Here is a 24,862-nt window from a genome sequence, read left to right as displayed (position 1 = left end):
AGGCCCCAGGGCCCCGCTCTGCGCCGCCACGGCAGGTAAATACCCGCCGCGGGCCCGGGGAGCAGAGGGAGGAGCAGGTCTGGAGGGAGGGCGGCAGCCGCCCTCCCTGTGGCAACGGGAGGACGGAGCCGGGAGGCGCCGGGCCGCCCCCCCCCCCCCCGCCCTTCCCGCCGCTGCGCTAAGGGACGGGCGGGCTCGGCCCCCGGGGAGCGCCGGGCCGGCGGCTTGAGGCCCGGCCGAGGAGGCCCGCGCCGGCCCGCTCTCCTCTCCCCTCCCCTCTCCGCTAAGAGCCCGGGAAGAGGAGGAGTTGCGGGGCCGGGCCTGGCCGGCGCTGGGAGGACGGTTTCCCGGGACGGCGCGTCCCGCTTCTCGGCTGCGCCTGCCGCAGCGCGGCGGGAGCGTGCCGGGGAGGCCGGGGGGAGAGGGGAGGAAGCGCGGCGACGGGAGGAGAGGGGCCGGGGAGGGGGTGACAGGGAGCGCGAGGGGCCGGGCGGGGGGGCTGGCTGCAGGCCGGCGGCGAGGCAGGGCTCGGGGGCGGGGCCGGGGGCCCGGCCGGGGTGCCCCGGTCCGAGCGCCTGCCTGGGAGCTGCGCCCTCCCCGCGCTCCTCCATCCCGGCCCGGCCCCTGGGGTCCCAGCGTCAGGTGAGCGGCTTGTGCCGGGGGGCGGGAGGGAGGCGCCGGCCTGGAGCGAGAGCCGGGGCTCCCGTGCCTTCGGGCCGGGTCACGGCCGGGAGGAGAGGAGGAGGGAGAGGAAGGCGGCACCCAGCACCCACCAGTCGTCGGTGCCGGCCTGCGCCGATGTCACCCGGCGCGGTGGACGGGAAGACCGGAGGACGCGGCGCTTCGGGTCGGGGTAGCGAGAGCCTGAGCCGGGCAGCCCCTTCCCTGCCCTGCCTGACCGTCAGGTTGAAGTGACAGGGCTTTCCGCAACACGCCCCCCCCCACCCCGCCCCGGGCTACTGCCAGGCCTGGCTGGTGTGCGGGTACGGCTCACGCCGTGACCTTTCATCCTGTGCGTGATGGTACAAAGCGCAGACCGGTTAGGAGGAGCTGGGAGTCGGGGCTAAATGCCTCGGGTTGGGGTAGATGGCAGCCGCCGCGGGCTTAGCTGCGGCGCGACGGCGTTACCCTGGGGGCCGATCTGGTGGGACTCGCTCCCCTGCTTTTTTTTTTTTCTTTTTCCTTCCCAATAGCATTGTCCTTTAGGGGCCTATTGAAGGCAAAAGGCCGATAGAAAGGCTGGGGGTGCTGCTGTTTCGGGAGGAGGAGCTGGGCTGATAGGAGACTGATGGGAGCCGCGTCCTATGGCCGCTCGGAGCTGCGCGACGCCTGGGCGGGCCCGGCAGGGCCGCAGCCTCTCGTAGGCAGTGGGCGGGGGGGGGGGGGGACACACACACAAGGTTTGGCGAAGGTTACAGCTGAATGCAGAAGTGACACAAACTGACACTTCATTCCAGCAAACTCATTTCCATCTTTTCCTCGTGTCGTCTCGATTAAAAGTATACATTTATTAAGTCGTAGTATGAAACTTTGGGGAAAGCGAAAGTGTGGTGCTTTTTTCTGTTTTGTCTTTGTTTTAATTACTCATTGCAGTACCTGATACTGATCTGAAGGGTGAAAATAGTACGATTTGCTTGTCCTTTCAAAGAAAAGGCATTCCTATATTCCAGTGTTTTCTGTATATAAGTAATTTGGGTTGTAGTTTAATGGCCTGGGATCAGAGATGCTGTGGTATGGGTAGTTGATTTTCCTCATGCAAACCCCTTTAAATGTTTAGGGTTTTACACTTCTGTTGCACACCGTATATTACTTCTGTGTTCCTGGGATGAGGTGGGAATTGCAGTTCAAATTTGGTTTCTTCGCTGTGAAACGTGAGCTCGTGATGATTCAGTAGATAACTGTGTAAAACAAACTACTTCACTGCAGTGCTTAAAATCCAAGTGTTGCGGGCTTCTCACAATCCATGGGAGTCTGAAATTGGCATTTTTCTTTATTGTTCAAGACAAAAATACGCCTTATAAAAGTAAATGACATGGAACTTGATTGTTACTTGACATGTAACTGTACAGATTTTATTTTGTACTAATCCTCCATCTGCTGTTTCTTGTCGGTAGGGGTATGCTAAAATGGTAGTGTATAACCCCTCCCTTCCAATCAGTAAAGCGTACCATATAGGTATCAAAATCTTCTGTTTTGATCATTGAGATACAAGAGGGGATGTAGGTAACGAATAAAATTAGTCCTACACTGTATATTGATAATGTTCCTCATTTTCAAGGACTAAGAATTACAGGGGAAATCCTGATTTATACAATCCATTGAAAGCATCAGCAATTTATATCCCCGCCATATTCTGCTTAGCAGATATTCCCACGCGTTCAGTCACAGAACTTTATCAGTTCATTTGTTTTGTGCACCATAGGGGTAATGATGCTTTGAGACTACAGATTCTTCAAATTTGTATTGGATACCTGACCCTCTAGCTTTTCTGCTCATCAGCAGGGGAATCGGAAGGAAAGGAAGGGGCAAACAGATTTATATGTCACCCAAGAGGAAAAATTGAAGGCCTCAAACTTCTCTTGCTATCTGAATATGCTGATTTCATAGCCTGCATTCCCCGCTGCTTTTGTTGTTGTTGCTATTCGGTATTCTTCCAAGTAAGAGAAATTCCATAGGGGTAAAATGATGTCAGCATTCTCCTTTGCTCGTTTGCTGTGCATTCTAGCAGGAATAGGGACAGAGGAAGATCTAGATACTGCTCATAAGTTAATTCTTGGTCCTTCCTGAGAATCTTGTTTCTAGGTGAATGGGGGGAATGAAGGAAGCCAAGAGGTTGGTTTTATACTTAGCATGGGTGAATTTTCTGTGAAATTTTATTGGTTTTTAGGTATAGTGCTGTAGAGTCAGAATAGACTTTCTATCTATTTAGCTAGAATCCTAGCAAAATCATCTGTCAGTTTGCTGCTTCTTTAAGCTTTGCGTAAAGCAGCATACAAAATTCATAATGATGGATGTTGAAAGTAGTATGTGTTAAATACTTCCTTTAAAGCCATCTAAATGTTAATGTGTTCAAAATAACAAATGTGAGTTTTGTTGTTTTTTTTTTTTTTAATCTGGGTTTTTCTGTAGTTTGTGAGAGTAAAAGACCCTTATTTCTTGTTATTCCATTGCAGCTTGGTTTTCTTCTCTCTTTTCTTAAGACATGCATTTATAGCATAGGTTTCATACCTGACTGATGGACTGATAACGTGAAGCCCCTAAAATTTTATAATGGTACTAACAACCAATAGCTAATAACTAAAAGTGATAACTTCTTACTATAATAAGATGAGTATCAATGTCTGGGAAAGCAGAATGTGATGAAGACAGCAAGACCCAGAATTCCTGTAGTCTGAGAGAGGTAGCAGGAACTATTCTAGTTATCTGCACTGCCAGTGGAGCTTGGAATACAAATGATCTTCTAGAAGCTATTTAATATGCTCTGTTTATTGGGATATTTTCTTCTGTATTGTGGAACTGAGATTGGAGTCCTTTGTTTTAGTCCAAGAACAGTGACAGGCTGGTTAGGTAATTTGTAAATGTAATTATAGAAACGAGTTGTTGTGTTGTGTCCATCCTCCCCAACCCTGTCCCAAGAATTTTTTCTGAGTAAGGTCAATTTCATGATACAAAATAAAAATGTTCAAATGAATATTTGAATGCTCAGTTGCATTTCAATATACAGACAAAAATAAAATTGGCTGATAAGAGGGAAAAGTATGTTTTTTCACAATTTGGAAATAATTCATCAGGTTTTTCAAGGCAGAAACACCAGGTGACTGAAGGGTTGTCAGAGTGTTTTAGTAGAAAAATATCTAGATGAGCTAGTTATAATATTTTTACTAAAAAGCATTTTGTTCTACTTTTCCCAAAAGGTGGTTGGGTGCATTTATAATTGATGCTGAGGGATTGAATGTGTATTTTATTGGGCCACGGTGGTGGTTGGTGGGGTGGGGGGAAGTGTTGAGTGGTTTGAACATTTAGTACAAAGATTATTCTTTCACAGACTTCTTACTAGAAGTTATTTCTCTAGCTTTATTGGAAGGTACTGAATATTTTTAATTTTTAATCTGCTATTTCCTTTATAATTTCACATGCAAGTGTTTGGATTTACCTGCATAAAACTATTCATTGATTATTTCTGTATCATCTAGATTCTGTTTATAACTTAGCTTCTGTACGTCCACTTTGGAATCTGTCTTTCCAAGAGATTTATTTCTAAGGCAGTAGTGTAGAAATTTTAATTATAAAGGATTTAAATTAATTTTTCACTGTTGTGATATTATATGTAATAAGTGAATTATATCTTGCTAAGTTTCTGCATAGACTGTGCTCAGGCTTGCTGTAACAATTTTAATTTTTAATATTATTTGGGGAATGTTAAAATTTCTCTTTTCTACTGTATCGAGGAGGAAGTTTCAAATATGCGGTCCATGCTAATTTTACTGTTGTCTGTAACTTTCTAGGCCTTATGCTAGAAAGGATTGCATGCGAAAATTTATACTCTGCGCAAAAAATTTGTTAATAAATAAAAATAAATTGTAACAGGGATGAAATCTGAATAGTTTTGTGTTCTTTTTGTAACTTTGAAAAATTTTCTCCTAGTTACTATTACATTTATATAAGGAACAAGGTCTGCTGGATAGAATGCTGGATTAGGATTGAAGAGACCTGCAGTTTTCTATCAGCTCTGTCACTGAGTGAATTCAAGCAAATTGTTTCATCTTAATGTGCCTGTGTTTAAGATGCTGTATGGAAAGGAGGAGCTGTTATGCATTTTATGTTATTAAATTCTGTGACTGTGGGGGTTTTGTTGTTTTTATAGTTTGGTTAGGTGAACTAGCTTGGCTATAGAAGAATTCTGAAGGGAGCCATAGTTGCATTGCAGAAGAGGCTTTGCATATATATAGACTGTGGAAGAAAGTAGAGAGAGAGATAAGAGAGTAAGGACTAGGGGTAGCTGAAGGCCAGAAAAAATAAAGCAAGTTTTCATAAGATTGTATAGTTTTAACATCAGAACAGCAGAGCTGAGTTGCAAGATATACTCTGCAAGGTTATTGCAGTTAGCGTTAGCTTAGTCAGGACTTAGATTGAGATAATCTTCAACAGTAAAGTGGGAAAATGTTCTAAAACACACATAGAGTGATTAAGGAAATTATTTTGGTCATTTAGCATGTGTCATATGTGCTTTTTAAGAAAATAAAGTGTTTTATTAGACTAAAGAAAAAAGGCTGCTTGAAGTATCACTAACGAAGAAATCAGTAATGCGTATTGCTGCCATTGGATGAGTAATTAATCTCACTAAATCCTTGTGACACTGTAATCTGTTGTTACAAACTTGAAACAAATTTGAAGACTCCGTGGCTGAATGGGAATGCAACAGTAAAACACTGCATTGAATTTAGGACCCTGGAGTATCTTGAAAGAAATGGAGCCAGCTTTCAGTGATTTGTCTGATTGATAACTTTACTTATGAAACTTCAGGAAAAACTTTTACTGTTTCATGATATTTTAAGTCTGCTGGCTGAAGATTTTGAGCTAATGACTGTTACTAATTAGCTAAAAGTTGCTGTTAAGTGACTTCCTATTCTCCTTTTCTGTCTTCTGGAGTACAACTTCACTCTGCTGCTTATTTGACTATTACACTTAACAGTGAAACAGAATTACCTATAGGAGTTCTTGTTTTATTGAAGTTTTTATAGCTGCTTTGCTGGAAGTCATGTTGAATTGTGTGGGGTGACAGAAGAGTTTTAAAAGGTTTCTGTAAGTCCAGATATTAGCTTAATTTTCATATTTATATAGATCACTTTTCACCAGCTTCTCTGAACAGGATATCTTACCAGCTTGAGAGAAACCTCAGAGTTCCAGTTTTTAGTAACTTTGTTCTTGAGTTGTGAAAGAAATGCCTTGGTTAACAGTGCAGTAACTTCCTTGAAGACAAGTAATATAATGCTGACCTGCTGTTTTTGTAAGAGGTTTTCTGGTGGTGATAGTTAAATATTTTTTGCATTTTAGTAAAATTAAGATTTCCAGCTGTCACTTGAAGTAGCAAACAGCAAATTTGTTCTTTTAAGAGCAATATTAACCTGCCCTATTAACCTGTTCAGTTTGTAAGCTTTTTTTTTTAGATAAGCAATAGCATTTGTAAGCAACATACTTAATCATAAAAGCGGAGATTATGGCAACAGATATCACCACTGTTTTTACAGAAGAAGAAGAAGAAAAAGTTGTTTACCTGACAGTCTTACAACATAAACTGAACAAAAAATGCCTATGCAAATGCACTCAAATGCTCAAATATATATTCTTTCATGTGGATTGTTACTCTGTTCAAAATTGCAGTATCTCCTACTTCTGATCTCAATTTCATCAATATATATAATTTAATTTACTAACATTTTGGTTTAAAAATTAGAGGTAGTAGAAGTGCAGGAGAAAAGCATTTGAAACAATTTCCTTTGTAGGTCTGCCATATTTTCTTTCCTGCAAAGTCAATATCTTCTCTGCTGGTTAAGTCATAGAGCTTGCAAATTCAACTGGTCAGAACTCTTTGCAATTACTGAGCCTCTTGTGGCTGACACATACTGTACATTTTTGCGCAGTTATTAATAAAAACATTGTATATGACTTCCAACTGAATTTATAACTTTTTTCTATGAAAAGAGCAGTTGAAAAGACTATATAGTTAGGCAATAGTTATATTTGTTTTTAAACCCTTCATGAGGCTCTTTTAAGCTCTTCAAAAAGGTAGTAATTAACTCCTTGAATTGCAGACCGAGTATAGAAAACTTTAATAGTAAGCATTCAGAGAAGACCTTCATACAAATTAAAGAAGTTGACAAAGTGAAGTAAAATGGGTAGTGTGGTCATTAACTAGTTAGATGTTTGTATACAGCTGGATTATTAACTTCGGAAGTATAAATAGCTGGAGAAATACCATAGCCTTTAAATGGGCAGTGGTTGTTGGATCTTTGGAATTCATAATTCATTCTCCTTTTCCCTCCCCAACTGAAAGATGCAATGTATGCCTAAGAATAAATTGTATATTGATTGGAGTAAGTGCTATATAGTTGCACTGAAAGGGTGGCCACTGGGCTACTTGGCGCTGCAGTAGCGTTCCAGCTGATGTGAAGAGCACTGAACATTTTATCAGGGTGGCCCCACTGGTGGCCTGGGGGTGATTCCTTCTGGTGGCTGCCTGTGCCGTGGAGGAGGCTGGTAACACCTGTTGGGGCACACTGGTGTCTGTGTCTACACACTGAGACGTTATGAAACTGGAGGCAAGTCTGTTTTAATGGACGCACAGGTAACTTGGTACTTGCGCCTCTGAGCTATTACCATCCTGCTTGGGAAGGGAGTTCAAACACAGGCAAATAGCTGTTAGGTAGTTTGAACTGCTCTAAAAGTTTGGTAAATTGAAGACATGAGGAGGGCGGGAAGGAGAGTGATCAAAATAGTCAAGAGCATATATCTGATCTTTCCGTTACTTGATGGCATCCTCTGTTGCGTTGTTAAGCCCTGCATATATTCTAGGTGATAGAAAGGCTAGTAGATGCAGCAAGATACAAGTAGTAGAAAGCTTACAGATTTTACATGCCAGTAGTCCTAAAGATAAATGTCTCAGTGAGCTTAAAATGTGTGCATCCTTTGTGATCTTAGTTATATTTGGTTTTGGTTCTTATTAGCTCCATTTATGTTTCCTTAAACCTGAGAAAGAGTTACTGAGGTATGATGATGGTAATCAACGATGTGTGGTCTGTTGCTTGTGTGTGTAGTAAAAGATACAGCTTTTGATAAATAGTGTCCCTGTGAAGATTCTCATGGGACTGAACAAAAAAGACTAACTCTTCTCCTTGAAGTTACAGCTAGGCTCAGTTACAGCTTCTCCGCAGGACCTCTCACGTGCTGTAGCAGTCCATCCAGGCAATCCCTGTGTGTAATAGACTTGAGCTAAACGGGAGAGAGCGAGATGTTTGTCACTGGCTTTGCTCTGGTATGCTGGTAAGATCTGCAATTTTAAATTGAAAAACTTAAGTCATACCAATGTCTTCAATGGTAATAAGAAATGTAACAGATGTTGGTGATACTGAAATTACACCGATGGTTGGGGAGTACTGTAAAGTATGAGCTGAGGCAACGTCTACGTTTTTGACGTGTACATGTGCTGCCTTCTGCATTAGCACTCACTGTTTCTCTTGGGTTCTCCACACTTGGGTGATCCCTAATATTCTAGGCTAGTTACAGTGCAACACTTGCTTCTCTCTTACCAAACTTGAAGCAACCAGTAATTTCTTCGTCATCTCCAGGCTACTGTTGCAGTGGGGTTCTGTTTGTTTTGAGGCTGAATCTGCTGAATGATCTAAGTACGGGGTACAGTTGCATGGGTCAGTAGGGAATTTCTGTAAAAATGTTGGAAGTTAATATCATATCTGTTGAAGTACCTGGATTGGCTTCCACATTTCATGTTCCAGAGTCATGGTGGTCTGAAAGGCTTGCATCTGAATTAGCTAAAATGTAGTTTCTGAGCTCTGCCCTCCTAATATTTTCTTGTTATATGTAAGTGGATCTAACAGTGGGCCGCTGCTGAAAGGGGCAATCCCACTTCCTTTCTTGTGCCAGACGTAGAAATTTTGTGGCAACAGGGTGAGTTGATCACTTACGTGTGTTTTTTGAAGACTGGCTCACCAAAAATAATTTCTTTCCATTTAGAACAAACTGATCCAGTTTGTCCCTGCAACCACACAGTAGATGAGTTAAGTACCAGGACAAAAGGGTGAGAATGCCAGGAAGGGACGATGGGGGAGGCAGTAGAACATCCTCTCTTGGTGACAGTATGGAGTTGTGGTGCAGTTTTTGTTGTGCTAACTAGCCTTTGAGTTGTCAGCCAGACAGGTTTCTCTGTCAAGATTCTGCTGCTGCTGTCGTTCTCTTAAAAGTTAGTTACTGCTGGTATAAAAAACATCACTTCTGATTTTTACAAACTGGTACTTATGCTGGCAATAGTAGTAATTACTTCAAATTTTGTCAGTTATATGCAGCGTTGTTTTAAGTTCATTTCTAGTATGAAAAATATTTACTTAAATTCCTTGTCATTAGATGCTGATTTGTGTTTTTAAACTTACAAAAAAATTACCATATTTCTAAGTTATGTGATATGTGTACATTTTTCTTTTTTTCAGATAGGATTTAAAAAAAAAAGAGTAGTCTCATTTAAACAAAGGAGTAAAATGTACTTCAAACACCAGTTCTGAGCAAGCTTGAAACTTAGTTAAAAATCCAGTCTGGACAGTAACAAACTAAACTGGAAGAAAATTTCTCATGGCAGCTTATGTTCATCATTCTTTTAAGAATAGAATGGAATTGTTAGGACTGTATTGGTAACTCAATAACCTTGTTTGGACAAATTCTTAAATAATGTAAATGTTGCCATTGTTACTGACAGCTGGACATTTGAAATTAGTGAAGCAGTATTTCATTCCTCTAGATTCAGACAGCGTATAAATATCTTTCAGTTTATTAAATCTGATCAATGTCTGAAGGTGTTTTTAACAGTTGTAAGCCGTTCTTAAAACTAATGCTGACATTTTTGGAGACGTAATGCTTTGGGTTGGGAGGGATGCAGGTTACAGGTGTGCTGTACTTACACTTAATCTGGTACAACTGCACAACAAACTGTGGTACCAGAAGCTTTATTTGTCAGGTTTTATTTTGTCAGAAATGCTCTAGGCTCCCTTATGTTTATTGAAATGGAAGTGGTGGCTATGTGTTGCATAATGAAGTGCTTTCTTTTGATTTTTTTAATACATCTTTAATATTGAGTCTTGATCTCCTGAAACAGTTTCCTGAGTGATGCTGTGAAATAACAGTACTTCTGTCTTGAAGGTAAAATTTGCTTACTAAATTATCAAGACAGTTATTGAACCATGATCTGCAAAACTTGCCAACTATTAGAACGTATTAATTAAATTTTTAAGTCACACTGCATGTAGTGAAGAACTACCTCCTAGGTGTCCACTATGTAGAGATGCTTCTTACAGGTCTGCTATATGTAATAGCAACCCTTTCAAAAGGGTTTGTTTGTGAAGCCACTTTCAGACCTTCTTATAATTCTATAAAGTGATGAAGTTTTGGTATGTGGTGGATATTGTATGCTGTGACTGTTCATCACAGTGTTTGTATCTGTCATCACAGATGCTAGGTTATGCTTTTTCCTCTTTCCATCTTGCCTTTTTTTCTAACTTACAAACTGTACATTTTCCAGCTTATATTACATGTTTGTTTTGAGGAAGTGGAGAATATTCAGATTACTGAGAATTTGGGGTCTTGAATATGCAGCTGAATCCCTAGTGCAGGTGCTTCACCTGCTAATTCTGCAGTTGTTTCCCATAGCTCAGTTTTTGCTGTCTGACAGGATTGACGTTCTGACATCTTGTAACAAAGTTCATATATGTTAATAATGTGCAGCCCTGTGAGTGGATCAGCTAATTGAACTCCTCCAGCTACTGTTTTCTGAAGTGTTGTTCTTGTATTATGGTGAACATGAATGTTTTATAAGAACAGCTGTACTGGTTCAGACAAAGGCTTTGTCAAATCCAGTACTTGTCTGCAACAGCATCTGTAAGTGAGCTGTTAGGGACGAAAAAGAACAGGGAGAGTATATGTGATACCTCTCCTGAATACTCCCTCAGCCTCACGCTACGTTCAGTCTAGGGGATTTCCTGAGCCTGATGTGGTTTGTCTCATTGGAAACTCTCAAGGGATCTTTCTTGTTCAATTTCCTTTGAAGCCCATCTAATTTTTATTTTTTTTTTTTTAAGTCCTCAGTATCTTTTGGCAAGGAATTCCTGGTACCTGTTGTGTGAAGTTTTGTACATAGCTCTTACTAACTCATTGGTACTTTCTATTAAAAAAACCCCAAAACATTGAAGAGTTAGTCTTTATCCATAGAGAGCCACGTGTTCTTTGATATGACAGGACCAGGGTTGCATGTTATGTACAATATGCATACAAAACATTAATTCAGTGACACAAAGATAACTTCAGTTTTGTTCTGTGATTTGCTCTTTTGACTGTTGCTGGGTTTGAGCTTATGGTTTCCTGAAATATCTACATACTACTTAGGAAAGAGATCCTGGGATTAATAGCTCACAACTCATTGTTCCATGTATTAATAGCATGAGGTTATTATTCCTCCTCTGTCTCATTTTAAGTTTATCTATGCTGAATTTTGTTAGCCTTTTTATTGCCCAGTCCAGTTTCATAAGGTTCTTCTGCATTTCTTCAGTTATTTTGTATTCGCTATCCCTGATAGCTTGCTGTCGTTTAGTAGCTCGTTAACTGTGTCACCCATCCCATCTCCCAGATTACTTACAAATCTGTTAAGCAATGCAGGTCCCAGTGCAGAATCCTACAGAACTGTGCTGGTGATTCCCCTGGTGTCATCTTGGTTATTTCTCTGTTCTTTTTCTTTCCTAACCTAAGTAAATGAGGCTTATATGATAGCTCTTGAATCCTTTGAGTAATTCCATTAAGCTTTTGTACAGGATTAGCAGCTTCAGATTTTCATTTGGGTAAGTGTTACGAAAATAAGCTTGCAGATTTACAAGAAAAAACATCCTGCAGTAACGCCCACAGACTGGTTTCTGTCCCCTCTTTGGGTTCTCTGACTTGACTGTGTTACACTAGAACTGTAGCATAAGCCCAGCCTCGTTAGATATCAGTCAACTGTAAAACATATATCCATTACAAATGAGATTGTATCACTCTTGCGTTTCTGATAATACTTCTTAAAAAAGGAAGTTCTATGTATATCTAAAAGTTAATTCACAGAGCTGTTTTTATGCTTCTGACCACTTTAGTGGTCCTTACTTGATTCCAGCCAGGTGTTTTAATCTGTGTTTCTGATGGCACAGCAATGCTTCGGAAGCTTTGTGGCAGAAATTGTCTGAACTGGGATGGAGGGAAAGGTTTGTTTGTAGCATGGGCATTACCAATTTTTTTGTTTTATGATAGTGTTTCAGTGCCTTGGTCGTGAATCAAGTCTCTGCTCTGCTGTTTGTTGTACAATAACATCAAACATCACCAACACATAAAAAAAGCTGTCCTTGCTCTGAAGACTATACAGCCAAATTTCTTAGATTATTGAGGAATGTGTTTAAAAAATAACAACTTCTTTTACTTCTGAATTCACATGTCTTTTAAATGCCATGTGAAATTTATTAAGGACACAGATTCCATTGTTCACTAGATTGTAAATAGGCTTTGTTTCAGGGCTTTGACAGCGCCCTCCCCAGTGTGTGGCCATTTGGTTTGTATGTTAAGAATTTGTTTAGATTTTTCACTGAAAGAAACAAAAGAAATGATGGTAAAATTGCTGATTCCTCCATAATATATAAGAACAATTTTGGACTTCTGTTACCATCATATGATGTGACCATGCTTTTGATTATCAGTCTTTTAGAGGGGACTGAAATTTACTGAAGAGAATACCTGATTTTAGTATGTTATTGACCAAACTTGATAAAATTTTCACTTTGACTTATACTAATTAGGATTTGCGTATTTTTGCTATATGTAGTTGTCAGGGAGAAGAAGGATTGTTTGCTTTTAATACAACCATTTTTGGGAAAAAATATTACTTCTAAAAAACTTTGTCCTGGATAAAAAAAGTGGCAACTCGTATCCACATTAAAAAAAAAAAAAAGTAAGAATTCTATAATCTTTTTTTTTCCTCTGTGCATTGAAAAATTGTCATACCTTGTCAAAGGCCGTAGCGGGGGAAAAAAACCTTTTGAAAATGAGAGCTGTTAATTGTAAGCTATGTAATATACTGGCATATTTCACAGAATAATAGAGGAAACTTTGTATAAAACAGCAGTTGCGACTTAAATATTATGTGAGAATATGTTTGGTCTAATTATTAACATATAGCAGTAAGCAGAATGAGGCACTGGAAACACAAATGTTACCCCTTTTGGGAATGGAAGGAAGGAAAAAGATAGCATCTGTAGCTTTATCTAAGAGATCAACTTCTCTGTAGTAGATGTGTCAAAATGTGTAAAGAGTAACTTTGAGGCTTGAGACTTCATTTGCAAATTACAGAAATAAATAATATATTTGTTTTCAACTTCCTTCAATATGTAGATCCTGTAAGTTTTTTCCATTGAGAGTGTAGACCCCAGTGTAGCGAATTTAAGCCTGCAGACAATTTGCTTCTTTTTTAAGTTACCTATTTATGATCTCCAACAAATAGTCTCTGGACCTTTAGCTTGCCTGAAAGGACAGTAGTAAGGGGTATGTTTTTTACTCTCCTATTCAAATGTTTTCTGTTACTTTAAGACTTGATAGTAGGTATAACTTTAAGAAAGCTTGTTAAAGCATTAAGTCTACTTCTTGTTTGTTTACAAAAATGTTTGTTCAGAACCTTGCTGTATGGATACATAATTTTCAGAGGCCTCTTGGTGCTGATAAAATACAGATGAGGTTGCCTTAGATTAATTCAGTGAGTTTTGTGGTTTGGCTTTGGTCACTGTTTTTCAAGATTAGAAACAACTGGAAAAAAGAGCCTTTCTTTTAAGCTCCTTAAGAGAACTTCTTTTTTGTATGAAAGCGAATTATGGAGAAAAAAAGCTGTTGAAGACGTGGAAATGTCTTGCCTGGCATGAGCTTTTAGCCAATCTACTCTTTCTGTTGATAGTCTGATAAGAACAGTTACATGTGCTAGCACTTTCTTAGTGGGCTTGTATCAAGCTTCACTGAAGAGTGATTTAATTACACCTTTCCCTTACTGTGCTCTTCGGTGATCTCAGTGTAATTTTACACGATAATGCTGTATTCCTGTAGACACAACTGTCACAAGAAGATGTGTGTGTGGCGCTCATTATTTTATTACCAAGACCCTCTTTATTTATTTTCTTAAATTCTTTCTTTTATTATTTTATCTATTTGTTATGACAAAACTCATATTCCTTTTCAGTTACAGGGATGACTAGGATTATTTAGTCTTCAGAAAAGATTATTTACCATGCAAGAACAACTCTGTCGTAGGGAAAGGACCTGGAATGTTCCAGCTTCAGTTTCTGTTCCATTAATACTCCTTTCTGTTTCTTGCTATAGATTATTTAAAGTTGTTGCTTTTCCATAACTAGATTTCAGGAGACTAAAACTCAGTTATTGTCTTCTGTCTATTTTAGCTCAAAAGAATGTTTAGTGACTATCATGATGAGTAGAATTTTGAGAAAGAGTATCTGCTGTAAGGTAGTCGAAGTTGTAAAATCTGAGTGTTTACATGATATTGTATTCTCATTCCTTTACAAGACACTTCATAAACTGGCTCTTGTGCCTATAGTTGTTAAGCTGTTGACAGCTTATCTAACAGTGACCTTGTTAAGGTCATTGATTAGTATTACAAAAACTGAAGGTTACTTAAAAGGAAAAATTTGACTAGGAAGTGGAGTAAGTAGAAACTCTTTTGAAATAATTTCATCATGTATTTTTGACTTCAGAATTTGTAAGCAGTAGTTTTCACAAACTATTGATAGAGATATGTAAATTTTTATTTGGTAATTCTCATTATCAGGCATGTTCTTCCATCATGTTTTATAGCTGGAAATGGAGAATTCTTTCCAACTTGTTAGTTAGAGTAACTAGCCTTGCACTAATTACTTAGGCTGTATTGTATTCTCCCTGTTCACATTAGCTGTGGCCATTGTGAGGATGGAGAAAGTTATTTTTAACAAGCAGCATGAAAAATATTAAAAAGCAATGATAACTTATTTGTCAGAAAATGTTATCTCTAAAACCGAGCTTCTCATCCATTAGCAGAAATGTTCGCTCTCTGAGTGACTTGTATTTTATATGGAAAGTCTCTCTCTAGTACTGGGATGGGAAAATGCTCAGTTTCCATGAAATTTTGTTAATTCTAAAACATAATGGAAATATGTTTAAGACTTTCTGTAAAACAAGACGGTTGTTAAATGAGAACTCTCAAATATTATTTCAAAATCCCGACTTTTGTTCAGATTTCCAGTTTTTATATCATGTATATATTTTGAAACTTAAAATAATGTCGAAATAGGTAATTGAATATGATGTTCAAAAAAGCTGGACTATAATATTTGAACACCATAGAAATTTTGTTGTCTCATTTCTTAATTCCTGTGATAACCTGTCTCTCTCTGGCTGTCTCTCCCCTCTCCCCCCCATGTAAAAAAAAGCAAGACACACTTTAACTGGTCAGCCAAAGTAAACCAGATTTTGCCAGCCTAGATCTCAAGAACTGAATTTCTCAAATGCCTCATGAAAATAACTGTTAAGATAGAAAAGGGAGGAAAAGGGAAAAGCTGAAGCATAAACTCAGTCCTTACTAGGTGCTAAGGATCTAAAACATATGCCTAAGTAAGTTTTGATTGAAGTGACTCAGTATCCAGCAGCCCTTTGCTTTGCTATATCATTGAATGTTTGAGTTGGAAGGAACCTTTAAAGATCACCTAGTCCAACCATCCCTATTGTGGGCAGGGTCACCTTTCACTAGATTAGCTTGCTCAAAGCCCTATCCAGCCTGACCTTGAACACTTCAAATAGGTCATCCACAACTTCTCTGGACAAGCTGTTCCAGTGCCTCACCACCCTCATCGTAAAAAATGTCGTCTTTATGTTCAAGCTAAAACTACCCTCTTTCAGTTTAAAACCATTGCCCCTTTTCCTGTCACTACAGGCCTTTGTAAAAAGTCAGTCCCCATCTTTCTTATAAGCCTCCTTTAAGTATTGAAAGGCTGCAATAAACTATGCCTGGAGCCTTCTCTTCTTCAGGCAGAACAACCCCAGCTCTTTCAACCTGTCTTCACAGGAAAGGTATTTCCATCCCTCTGATTATTTTCGTGGCCCACCTCTGTATCTGCTCCAACAGATTCATGTCTTTTAATGGGGACCCCAGAGGTGGATGGAGTACTCCAGGTAGGATCTTGCGAGAGTGGAGTAGAGGGGGAGAATCTCCTCCCTTGACCTGCTGGCCACGCTTCTTTTTATGCAGCCGGGGATACAATTGGCTTTCTGGGCTGCAAGCTCTGGCTCATGTCCAATTTGTCATCTGCCAGTATCCCTAAATCCTTCTCTACCGGCCTGCTCTCAATCCATTCATCCCCCAGTCTGAACTGATGCTGGGGATTGCCCTGAGCCAGGTGCAAGGACCTTGCACTTGGCCCTGTTGAGCTTAATGAGGTTCTCATGGGCCCACTCCTCAAGCCAAGTCCCTCTGGATGGCATCCCTTCCCTCAAGCAAATCAATTGCACCACTCAGCTGGGTGTCATCTGCAAATTTTCTGAGAGTGCACTTAATCCAACTGTCTATATCATTGGTGAAGATATTAAATAGTATTGGTCCCAGTATGGACCTTAGAGGGACACCACTCATTACTGGTTTCCACTGGGACATTGAGCCGTTGACTGTAACTCTTTGGACACAGCCATCCAGCCAATTCCTTATGCACCTGGTAGTCCATCCATCAAATCCGTATCTCTGCAATTTAGCAGCAAGGATGTTGTGTGGGACCGTGTCAAAGGCCCTACAGAAGTCTAGGTAGGTGACATCTATAGATCTTCTGTTGTCCACTGACGCAGTCACTTTCGATTGAAGTAACTCAATTTCCAGAAGCCCATTGCTTTGCTATATTGGATACTCAAAACCTTCAATGAAAAATGTGATTATCTTAACCAAGCCCTCTCCGTCTGCCTCTCTTCACTGTTTTTGATGATATCTTTGCAAACCAAAGACTACTTGGAACATGTGTTTACCGTCCATCTCCATTCTCTGTATACTTTGTGAAAGAAAAGATTATAGCTAGGTGGGAGGCCTGCTGAATTAGAATAAATTAATTTCTTATTCGGTCACTTTCTCACTTTTTTTTTCCTGATTTTCCTCCCTGTCCACCCTTTCATAATTCCCCTTTCCAGTGGAACTTTCTGTCAACAAGTTGTTGATTTCCTGAACATTCAGGTAGTTCTGCTCCTTGACTCAAAAAAGACAAATCAATTGTGTCAGTTTTCCCAGATCTTTGAAACGTGGGGTTTGGGGGGCTGACTGGGATTGTGGCATTGACTTAGGGAGAATGTTCATCACATTCTGTGATGTGGAGTACCAACAGGAGAAGGATGAAATAGATGTTTTGAGTGGAATGTTTTTCTTCAACAATTAAGAGAATATGGACTGCTTAAAAGTTTGGACTTGTGGCTCTTGATTTGGAGTATCTTGGTCACAATATTAGACTTTTCTCATACTTTCTGTTCTTGAATTACATGATGAGGCAGTAACCTCCAGGCCCCTTGCAGGATGTTTCTACCTGCTGTTATTTGTGATTACTTAGGAGATTCTGACTAATACAAACATGTTACTGACAAAGGTTGAATACTCTTGCGTTACCTACTTTCTCAAAATGAACATTGCCATCAGAGAAGTAAGGCGGCTTTAGCATAGCGTAAGGTTTTGTCAGCTCTGTAGCAACTGATTATAATGTGTTTCTTTTTGATGATGTTGCAATTGACTCAGTAAAGACCTGGAATATACGGTTGTACCTGGGTGGTGATGCAAAGAAAACTCCTAAAAACTATGATCTTTTGTTGTGTGGACATAGGTATCAACTGTAAGGTCACCTTTCAATTGTGTTTGGCCGCAAAACACATGCTGCCCACACGAAGTGCTGCACACGGTATATAGTTTAGATAGTTAAATTAGGTGATGTCTGTTTTGAGTATGCTGGTCATCTTGCATAGGAGTTGAAACAAAACAGTAGATTTTGCTTAGATCCTTTAGTCTTTGGTTCCTTTCAGTGAAGGGTTATTTCCTGCTAGGATTTGAGCTTTGTTTTCTCTTGCTGAGAGGCTGGAGAGGAGAGAAGGCAGCCTACCATGTGGTTGATTGGCAGACTGGTCCAAAAGTGCCTTTTTTGGACTGGCTGCTTCTGGGTTAGAGGGCAGAATGCCTGCATGTGTGGTGCTTGTACTTTCTGCCCCTTACTTACTGAGATTCATTTGGGATTGTGGATGGTCTAAGTCTTAGGATGGTTTGTCTATTTTAGCATATGGTTTAGAGTGTAAGCTCTCAGGTAAGACTGGTGTATACTTTCTGTAAAGAGGGTTAAATGTTAATTCTGGCACTGATAAATTGTGTTCTGCTCAATTTTTTTAAGTTCTTCCAGAGTTTTATAGATTTATGAGGACAGATTTTGGAAGATAAAATGCTTTGCTGTCCTGAGGCAAGGCAGATATTGAAACTAAAAAAACCCTAAGCCTGAAGATATCAACTATTTAGTGGTAGGATTTACGAAACTCCTGGCCAGGTGAATTTCATAAATTCAGTGTTTTATAAACAAGACACTTTTTTCTACTCCAGAAATGGAAATCACCGCAAAACAGTAGGATTATATTGTCTTCTAGTGATGCAAAATACACAGTCAGTCTTTATGCAAACTAACATAGGTTGGATTTTGGTTTTTTTATCAAAGTGGTTTTTTTCAGCTGATAGTGAAAGTAATAAAATCTCAACTTTCCCATAAAGCTAGGTGAAACATATATTTCAATCAATGGTTTAGTTGTGAAGTCTCTAATGAAAGAGTCTCTCTTCCTGCATTAAAAAGCACCTTTTCTAAAAGTCACCTTTAAACTTGGAATAATTCCTGTTACTCTTCAAAATGACACTGAATAGGTGTATTATATATGTGGATTAAGCAGTATGTAAATGACTGCTTTCTACATTGGGTGTTTTTTTCACTGTTTAATATTATTCATGTATGGATGCATATTATCACAACTTAATCATTTTTTCCTCTTTATAGGTCCTGCTGGGGACTTGCATCTGGCCTCAATGTGAAATTAAGGTAGAAAAACACATCTACATATGTGTTTGCTATTAGGATTTAGTTTATTCACTGGTCATGCCTGAAGAGTGATGTTCATCTCTAGACTGCTAACTGCCAGGAAATATAAATGATTGTCCTAGAAGTCAAGCCTCTCTCCTATTTACTGGAGTGAAAATCACCTCCAGATATCGACGGAATATCAACTACAGAAAATGCTTCACGTTATAAGGATGCCAACCACCTAGATTCATGCGCCCTATCTGTACAGTTGTTGTGGATGGTTTGCCATCTGAAAGCTCCTCAAGCTCTTATCCAGGCCCTGTATCTGTTTCTGAAATGTCTCTGCTACATGCTTTGGGTCCAGTGCAGACCTGGCTGGGACAAGAGCTAGAGAAGTGTGGCATTGATGCCATGATTTATACTCGGTATGTCCTCAGTCTTCTGCTGCATGATAGCTATGACTACGACCTGCAGGAACAGGTATTTACATATTTTAGATGTTGTCCAGTGAAAGTGAGTTTTTGTATCAGTTGTTTTGTGTATTATACATGGGTATGGCTCAGATGGGGGGGCAATTGTCTTTTAGTGTGTGGGTGGAAGGAGGGTATAAACCACACGGGGATCAAATTTGGTGGGTGAACTGAGATTAATGTAGTTAGTTTGCTGTATGAGCAATTACATTAAACGAAATTTTTACATTGCTACAATTGATAACAGAATTATTAACACTGGAATGTTCTGTGTCATAAATGCAGACCTTCAGTACTCATGATTATAAGGTTAATTTAATATTGGAACATTAGTAAACTAATGTAATTCTTGTAAACTGTATGTCAAATTGGCCTGCTTCACAGTAGTTTGTAGACTCTCCATCACTTCTCATGGATTTAATCTTGTGCTGTTTTCAGTAAAGAATAAAAAAAAAAAGCATACTTTTTTTTCAGTATTCAAGTATTTAAAATATATTATTGCACATACATTATTCATCTTTTCTAAAAGAATGTTAATGCTGAATCCTGATAAAAGGCATGCAAAAGAGTTGTGGAACAATTGAGTCACTATACATGGCTGTAATTCAAAAAGGTCAGGGGAAGAAAAGTGAAGCTGTGTATTAGATGGGCACAACTCTATTACTGTTTCCTTGTGCCTTTATTGCTATGGATTTTATATGCCCCTAGAACTGTTTTTTACCTCTTTTTTTTTTATTTTTTTATTTTAATTTCTCTGCATCATCAACCTCTGTCAAAATACTTTTAATAATGGAGTTTTCTGGATATAGGACTCGGGGAAGTCCTGGTGTTTTCAAGAAGGGATGAGGATGCTGTTGATCATAGACTTTGTCTTATAAGGTGGCTGTGATTATAGTGGGAAGAAGGGAAGGCAGATACCTCTTATTTGGTGGCTTAATTAGTTCTTTTTTTGTTGCTGTTGTTTTGGTTATACTTCACACATTGCTACCTAACTGCATCAGAACTTAATTCTGAAATTAAGACTGTCATTCTTAATTCTTTTCTGAAATCTTAATTAATTTTTAACTCTTAATTCTTAATTCTTAACTCTTCTTCTAAGAGTTCAAAAACTGCCAGTTTCTGAACTCTTAGCAACCATTGCTGTGCATAAAAGCCTTCATGCTTCCATTGTGCAAACCAGCAAACTTTATGTGTAAAAGTAATTTTTGTTCGAAAGTTTATCTGGCAGCAGTGGAAGTCACCAGGAACAACCTCATGATTAATAATAACAACAACAACAACAATAAAACCACTGTAACAACAACAACAACAACAGTAAAACCACTGTAAGCACTCTTTAGAATGTACCTTAACAGTAAACTTACTTAGGTCTTGGTCAGTCATGAATAGCTGTATTTCGGACAGAATATAAAACCTGTTTGAAAGGAGGGTGTGGACAGAAAAAAGAAACCAAGTGAAACCACGCCAGAATTTGAGGAGCTTCATAGATAGCCCTGTGGCCTTGGGGAATAATGAAGACATTTCTTTTCAGTCCATTTTAGAGCATAGTCATAACTGTGAAGTCACTACTGTGATAATTTGAAATGACTGAAGTGCCAAAATTTTCTTTTTATCAGGCTTTGCAAGAAGCAGGGTAACTATATTATGATAAACCTCATTCAGTTTATTTCTTGTTTCGATACCTTAACTGGGTGCTTTGTGGGTTGATAGCGGAGCTTTAAGGAATGTGTCTGTTCTTTTTCCAAGTTGATTTTCTGAACCTAATGAGCCAAAGAGGGAAGAATATCACATGCTGACAGCGTAGCCAAAACCTGTGTTGCTGAGCAGGTGCTGTAGTAGAAACGTGCAGGATGTCTTCTGAACAGCATTGAGATTTGAAGAAGCTGGAAGTTTCTTTTCCACCTCCTCCAATTTGATCCTCCTTATAACATAATTCTACTGCATTTGTTCCCTCTACTTCAAATAACTGTTTTCTAAGTTTTGGGATGATACTCTCTGATAATGATTTGATGCATATGCTGTGAAACGTACTGCTACCTAATTCCTTTCTCAAATAGTCTTTAAAGACTGCAAATACAAATATCTTATATGGAGAATTGAGGAAATCTTAAAACACATGTGTTTGTTCTTTTATTTTATTATTTTTTTAAATTTATTTTTATTTTACTTACTGCCTACTGGTTATTTGTACGACCTGGCATTTTAAAATTAATTTTGGTTTAGTTAAGTCATTCAGAAACAAGAAAATCTGTACTCTGAAGCATATGTTTGCATATCAGCAGTTTCAGTCCGATTTTGGTGATGGGTACAACATTAAGACAAAGGGGAAAAACAAATACTAGTGTTGTTTACAAATAGAAATCAGGGAAGAGTGTAGCAATTAAACATCTAAATGAGAAATAATTTAGGAGTAAAATACTGAGAGTTGCTGGGCTCCTTTAATTTAGATTAATTCCCATGGAAGAGTTGGTTCTTGGCATCTCAAGAATTTTCTCTCCCCTACAATTCCTTTGATTCTTGAGAAAGATAACAGAATTTCCAGGAAAAGAACTGTTCTCAATAGTGCGTTTATTGCAATGATTTCTCCCCAACTTAGAGGATGGCTACAAAGAGGACAGAGGCTCTCTCTTCACAAGGAGCCACATGGAGAAGACCAGAACAATGGGTACAAGTTGCGCTGGGTCAAGTTTCATCTCAATATGACAAAGAATTTTTTTTTTTTAATTATAGTGAGAACAATCATTCACTGGAACAACCTCCTAAGGAACGTGATAGAGTTCATGTTGCTGGAGGTTTTCAAGATGCAGTAGGACAGGGTGCTAGACAATCTTATCTAGGCTCTCTTTCCATTGAAAGGGTGGACCAGATGATCTTTCGAGGTCCTTTCCAACCTGGGCTATTCTGTGATTCTTCGCTTCTAGAACTCTGTTTCTGTGGGGAGTGATTAGCCATCACTTCTTCCCAAAAATACAGCAGTGACTTCTGTTTTGAACAGGTTAAAATGAACATGTGGTCTCTGAACACCCAGAATAGGATTACACATATCAACAATCCATTGCAATGCACTTTTATTTGGGGGGGTGGTAGTGAAGAGGACAAATTTAGGAAGTCTTAATCTTACGGATACTGTATAAATCATCTTCATTAGAAATGTTGCAAACTGAAGTTAAGATGGTCATTAAGATCTTGCCGCCTCAGAATGTTGATGACATCATTAGCACTGTTTTAGTCACCTCAGGGAGCCTCCTTCCTTGCTTGCTTTATGGTGTTCTGGTGTCATCAACTGTAGCAGGGAAATGGAATTTTGAAGTCCTGGACTGATGTTCTGTCAGGTAAGTACAGAAAGATTTAAAATAAAAAATGAGTGAAAAAAACATCCACAACCTAATTAGGCATACCCAGCTATTTAAGATATTAGTGTTATTATGTTACAATCACTTCTGTTTATGTTTAAAATACGTATTTCAAAAGAATATGGGCATCTTGCTTGACTAGGTCTTCAGGGGTTTTTTTGAGAATAAACAGGATGTTCCCTTCTGGATGTTCTCCATATAATACGTGGTTTCTGGTCTTGGTTCTGCTGCATACTTCTGTGGCTTTGGTCACTTGACCTCTCTTCCTCCAATATTATCTGTGTCTGTACGGTGAGGTAGTTTGATATGTGGATAGAAGATAAAATGTGTTTAAGGGTTTGGTGTGTGGATTGGTTTGCCTTTTTTTTTCTTTGTTTTGTTTTTATTTGGATTGGGTTTTTTGTGTGTGAGTCTGGTTTTTGGGAGTCTTTTTTGTTCGTGTTTTTTTTTGTTTGTTTGTTTTTATTATTACTTTTAATTCCATGTCTTGCCCAAGTAGAGTGGTCTCTGTTGGGTATCATTATATGGTCACAGGCTCAATATCGCAAAATGATAGATCAATAAGTGATGAGTTTTCAGAGTTGATAAGGGCTTTTTGCAAGTACTTGTGTGGGGCTGTGGAGGGAGGCACAGTACAGAAAACATAGGTGAAAGTAAAATCCGAATACACTGCAACCAAATTTTACTGGAATGTTTGCAGTTTTTATTCTGACTCATTGGCTTGAACTGAAATATCTATTAAAATATTGGGAAAATTGATAAGCAGGTATGTTTTGCCCAGCTGTGTTTCAAAGTACTAGAGAGCTTTCAAGAAAGGAATCTTGTTTATGGTAAATTGCACTGTGGTACCAAGATCTTCCAGAGCCGCTGTAGCTATATGTTTGTTATACATACCTATCAAGAATTACTGTAACACTTCCTAAATATACACACTTTAAATGGTTTTTAGGTACTGAATTTAACTTAATTACCATTGGCATTTATAGCACAATTCTTATTCAAGCCATACTTGCTACTTTTGGAAATGAGCCTAAAAGCTTAAGATGTAGAAGTTCTTAAATAGTCCTTCATTTTTAGTGTGTGCACTTTTTTCTTGTTTTTAATTTCCCTCACACCCCCCACCCCACCCCCTTTTTTGTTTTTGGTAGCAATGATATTGCTGGTGGGAGGGTTTAAGAGGGCAGAAGGGAGGAAGCTCTTTGGGATTTTTCCCCAGTGTTGACTGGTGGAGGAGAGAATACGACGACAATATGAATTGGGTTTGCACGTTTTTCTTTGATTACTGTGACACAGCAGAATGTTCATAGAAATAATTTGGGTTTTTTGTGGCTAGTTAGTTTAGGTCTGTCATATCAGAAGACAGGTAAGGACTTCAGTGGTAGATTTGCCCCCACCCCACCCCACCCCCCCCCCCCCCGGCCCTAGAAACAAAGATGCTTCTTGCTTACAAACTTTGTAGAGAACATGATTCTCAAATTGATTTACACATAAATTAGATGTCTACATGGTCAAAATTACTAAAGGAATCTGTTGAACCATGTTATATAACATATTCATTATTTAGGTGTGTTAGGGGTGTTTTGTTTTGTTTTCTTTTTTAAGATTTGAGACCTATCAGTGGTCTCTGCACAGTGTTTGGAAAGCACTGGTATTCATTCTGAGGTAGATGACCTTTTAGATGCTTTTGGTCTGTTAAGGAAAACCTTATAAAATTGGTATGGATTTGAATACTCTGATGGTAGCTAAAGTGCAGAATGTTTCTGTTAAGTATATATGCTTTCATCATTTGTATTTTATTCCTGATTTTTTTATTTTGGAATGAAGGATAAATTAAGGAGAAAAATCCATGAAATTACTGACAAATCTTTAACTTTTGTGGACCCGCAGAATTGCTGTTGGGGGAGATCTGAACATTGTGAGACAGCCTTTTTACTTCAGACTAGATTGATTTTTAATCAGAATGTCTTGCTCTTAGTTTCCTAATGTTAAGCCAACTAGGTACTACTGACTAGACTACTGACTGTTATTTAAATAAAAAATCAAGAGTATATTTGTAGATACACGTGTTCTCAAACCAGTTTGTGATACAGTAAATACTGCATTAAGATAGTATAATCTGTGTGAAGCGGAAGGCGTTGCCTTAAAATAT

At 39.0% G+C, this 24,862-nt stretch overlaps 1 protein-coding gene across 1 annotated transcript in view; it reads left to right on the top strand.

The window, feature by feature from the left end:
- The first annotated feature begins 631 nt into the window (after window positions 1-631).
- KIAA0232 (KIAA0232 ortholog) overlaps window positions 632-24,862 on the top strand; it is a 68,897-nt gene continuing 44,666 nt past the window's right edge. Inside the window, exons 1-2 of the mRNA XM_059817420.1 lie at window positions 632-642; window positions 18,867-19,370. Coding sequence (XP_059673403.1) covers window positions 19,140-19,370 — 231 coding nt within the window. The 5' untranslated portion in view covers window positions 632-642; window positions 18,867-19,139. The remainder of the gene's footprint in view (window positions 643-18,866; window positions 19,371-24,862) is intronic.

Source organism: Gavia stellata, chromosome 5, assembly GCF_030936135.1.
Source record: "Gavia stellata isolate bGavSte3 chromosome 5, bGavSte3.hap2, whole genome shotgun sequence".
Classification (NCBI taxonomy): Eukaryota; Metazoa; Chordata; class Aves; order Gaviiformes; family Gaviidae; genus Gavia; species Gavia stellata.
The sequence above is the reverse complement of the archived record's forward strand: the minus strand, read 5'-3'. Positions and strand labels throughout refer to the sequence as shown.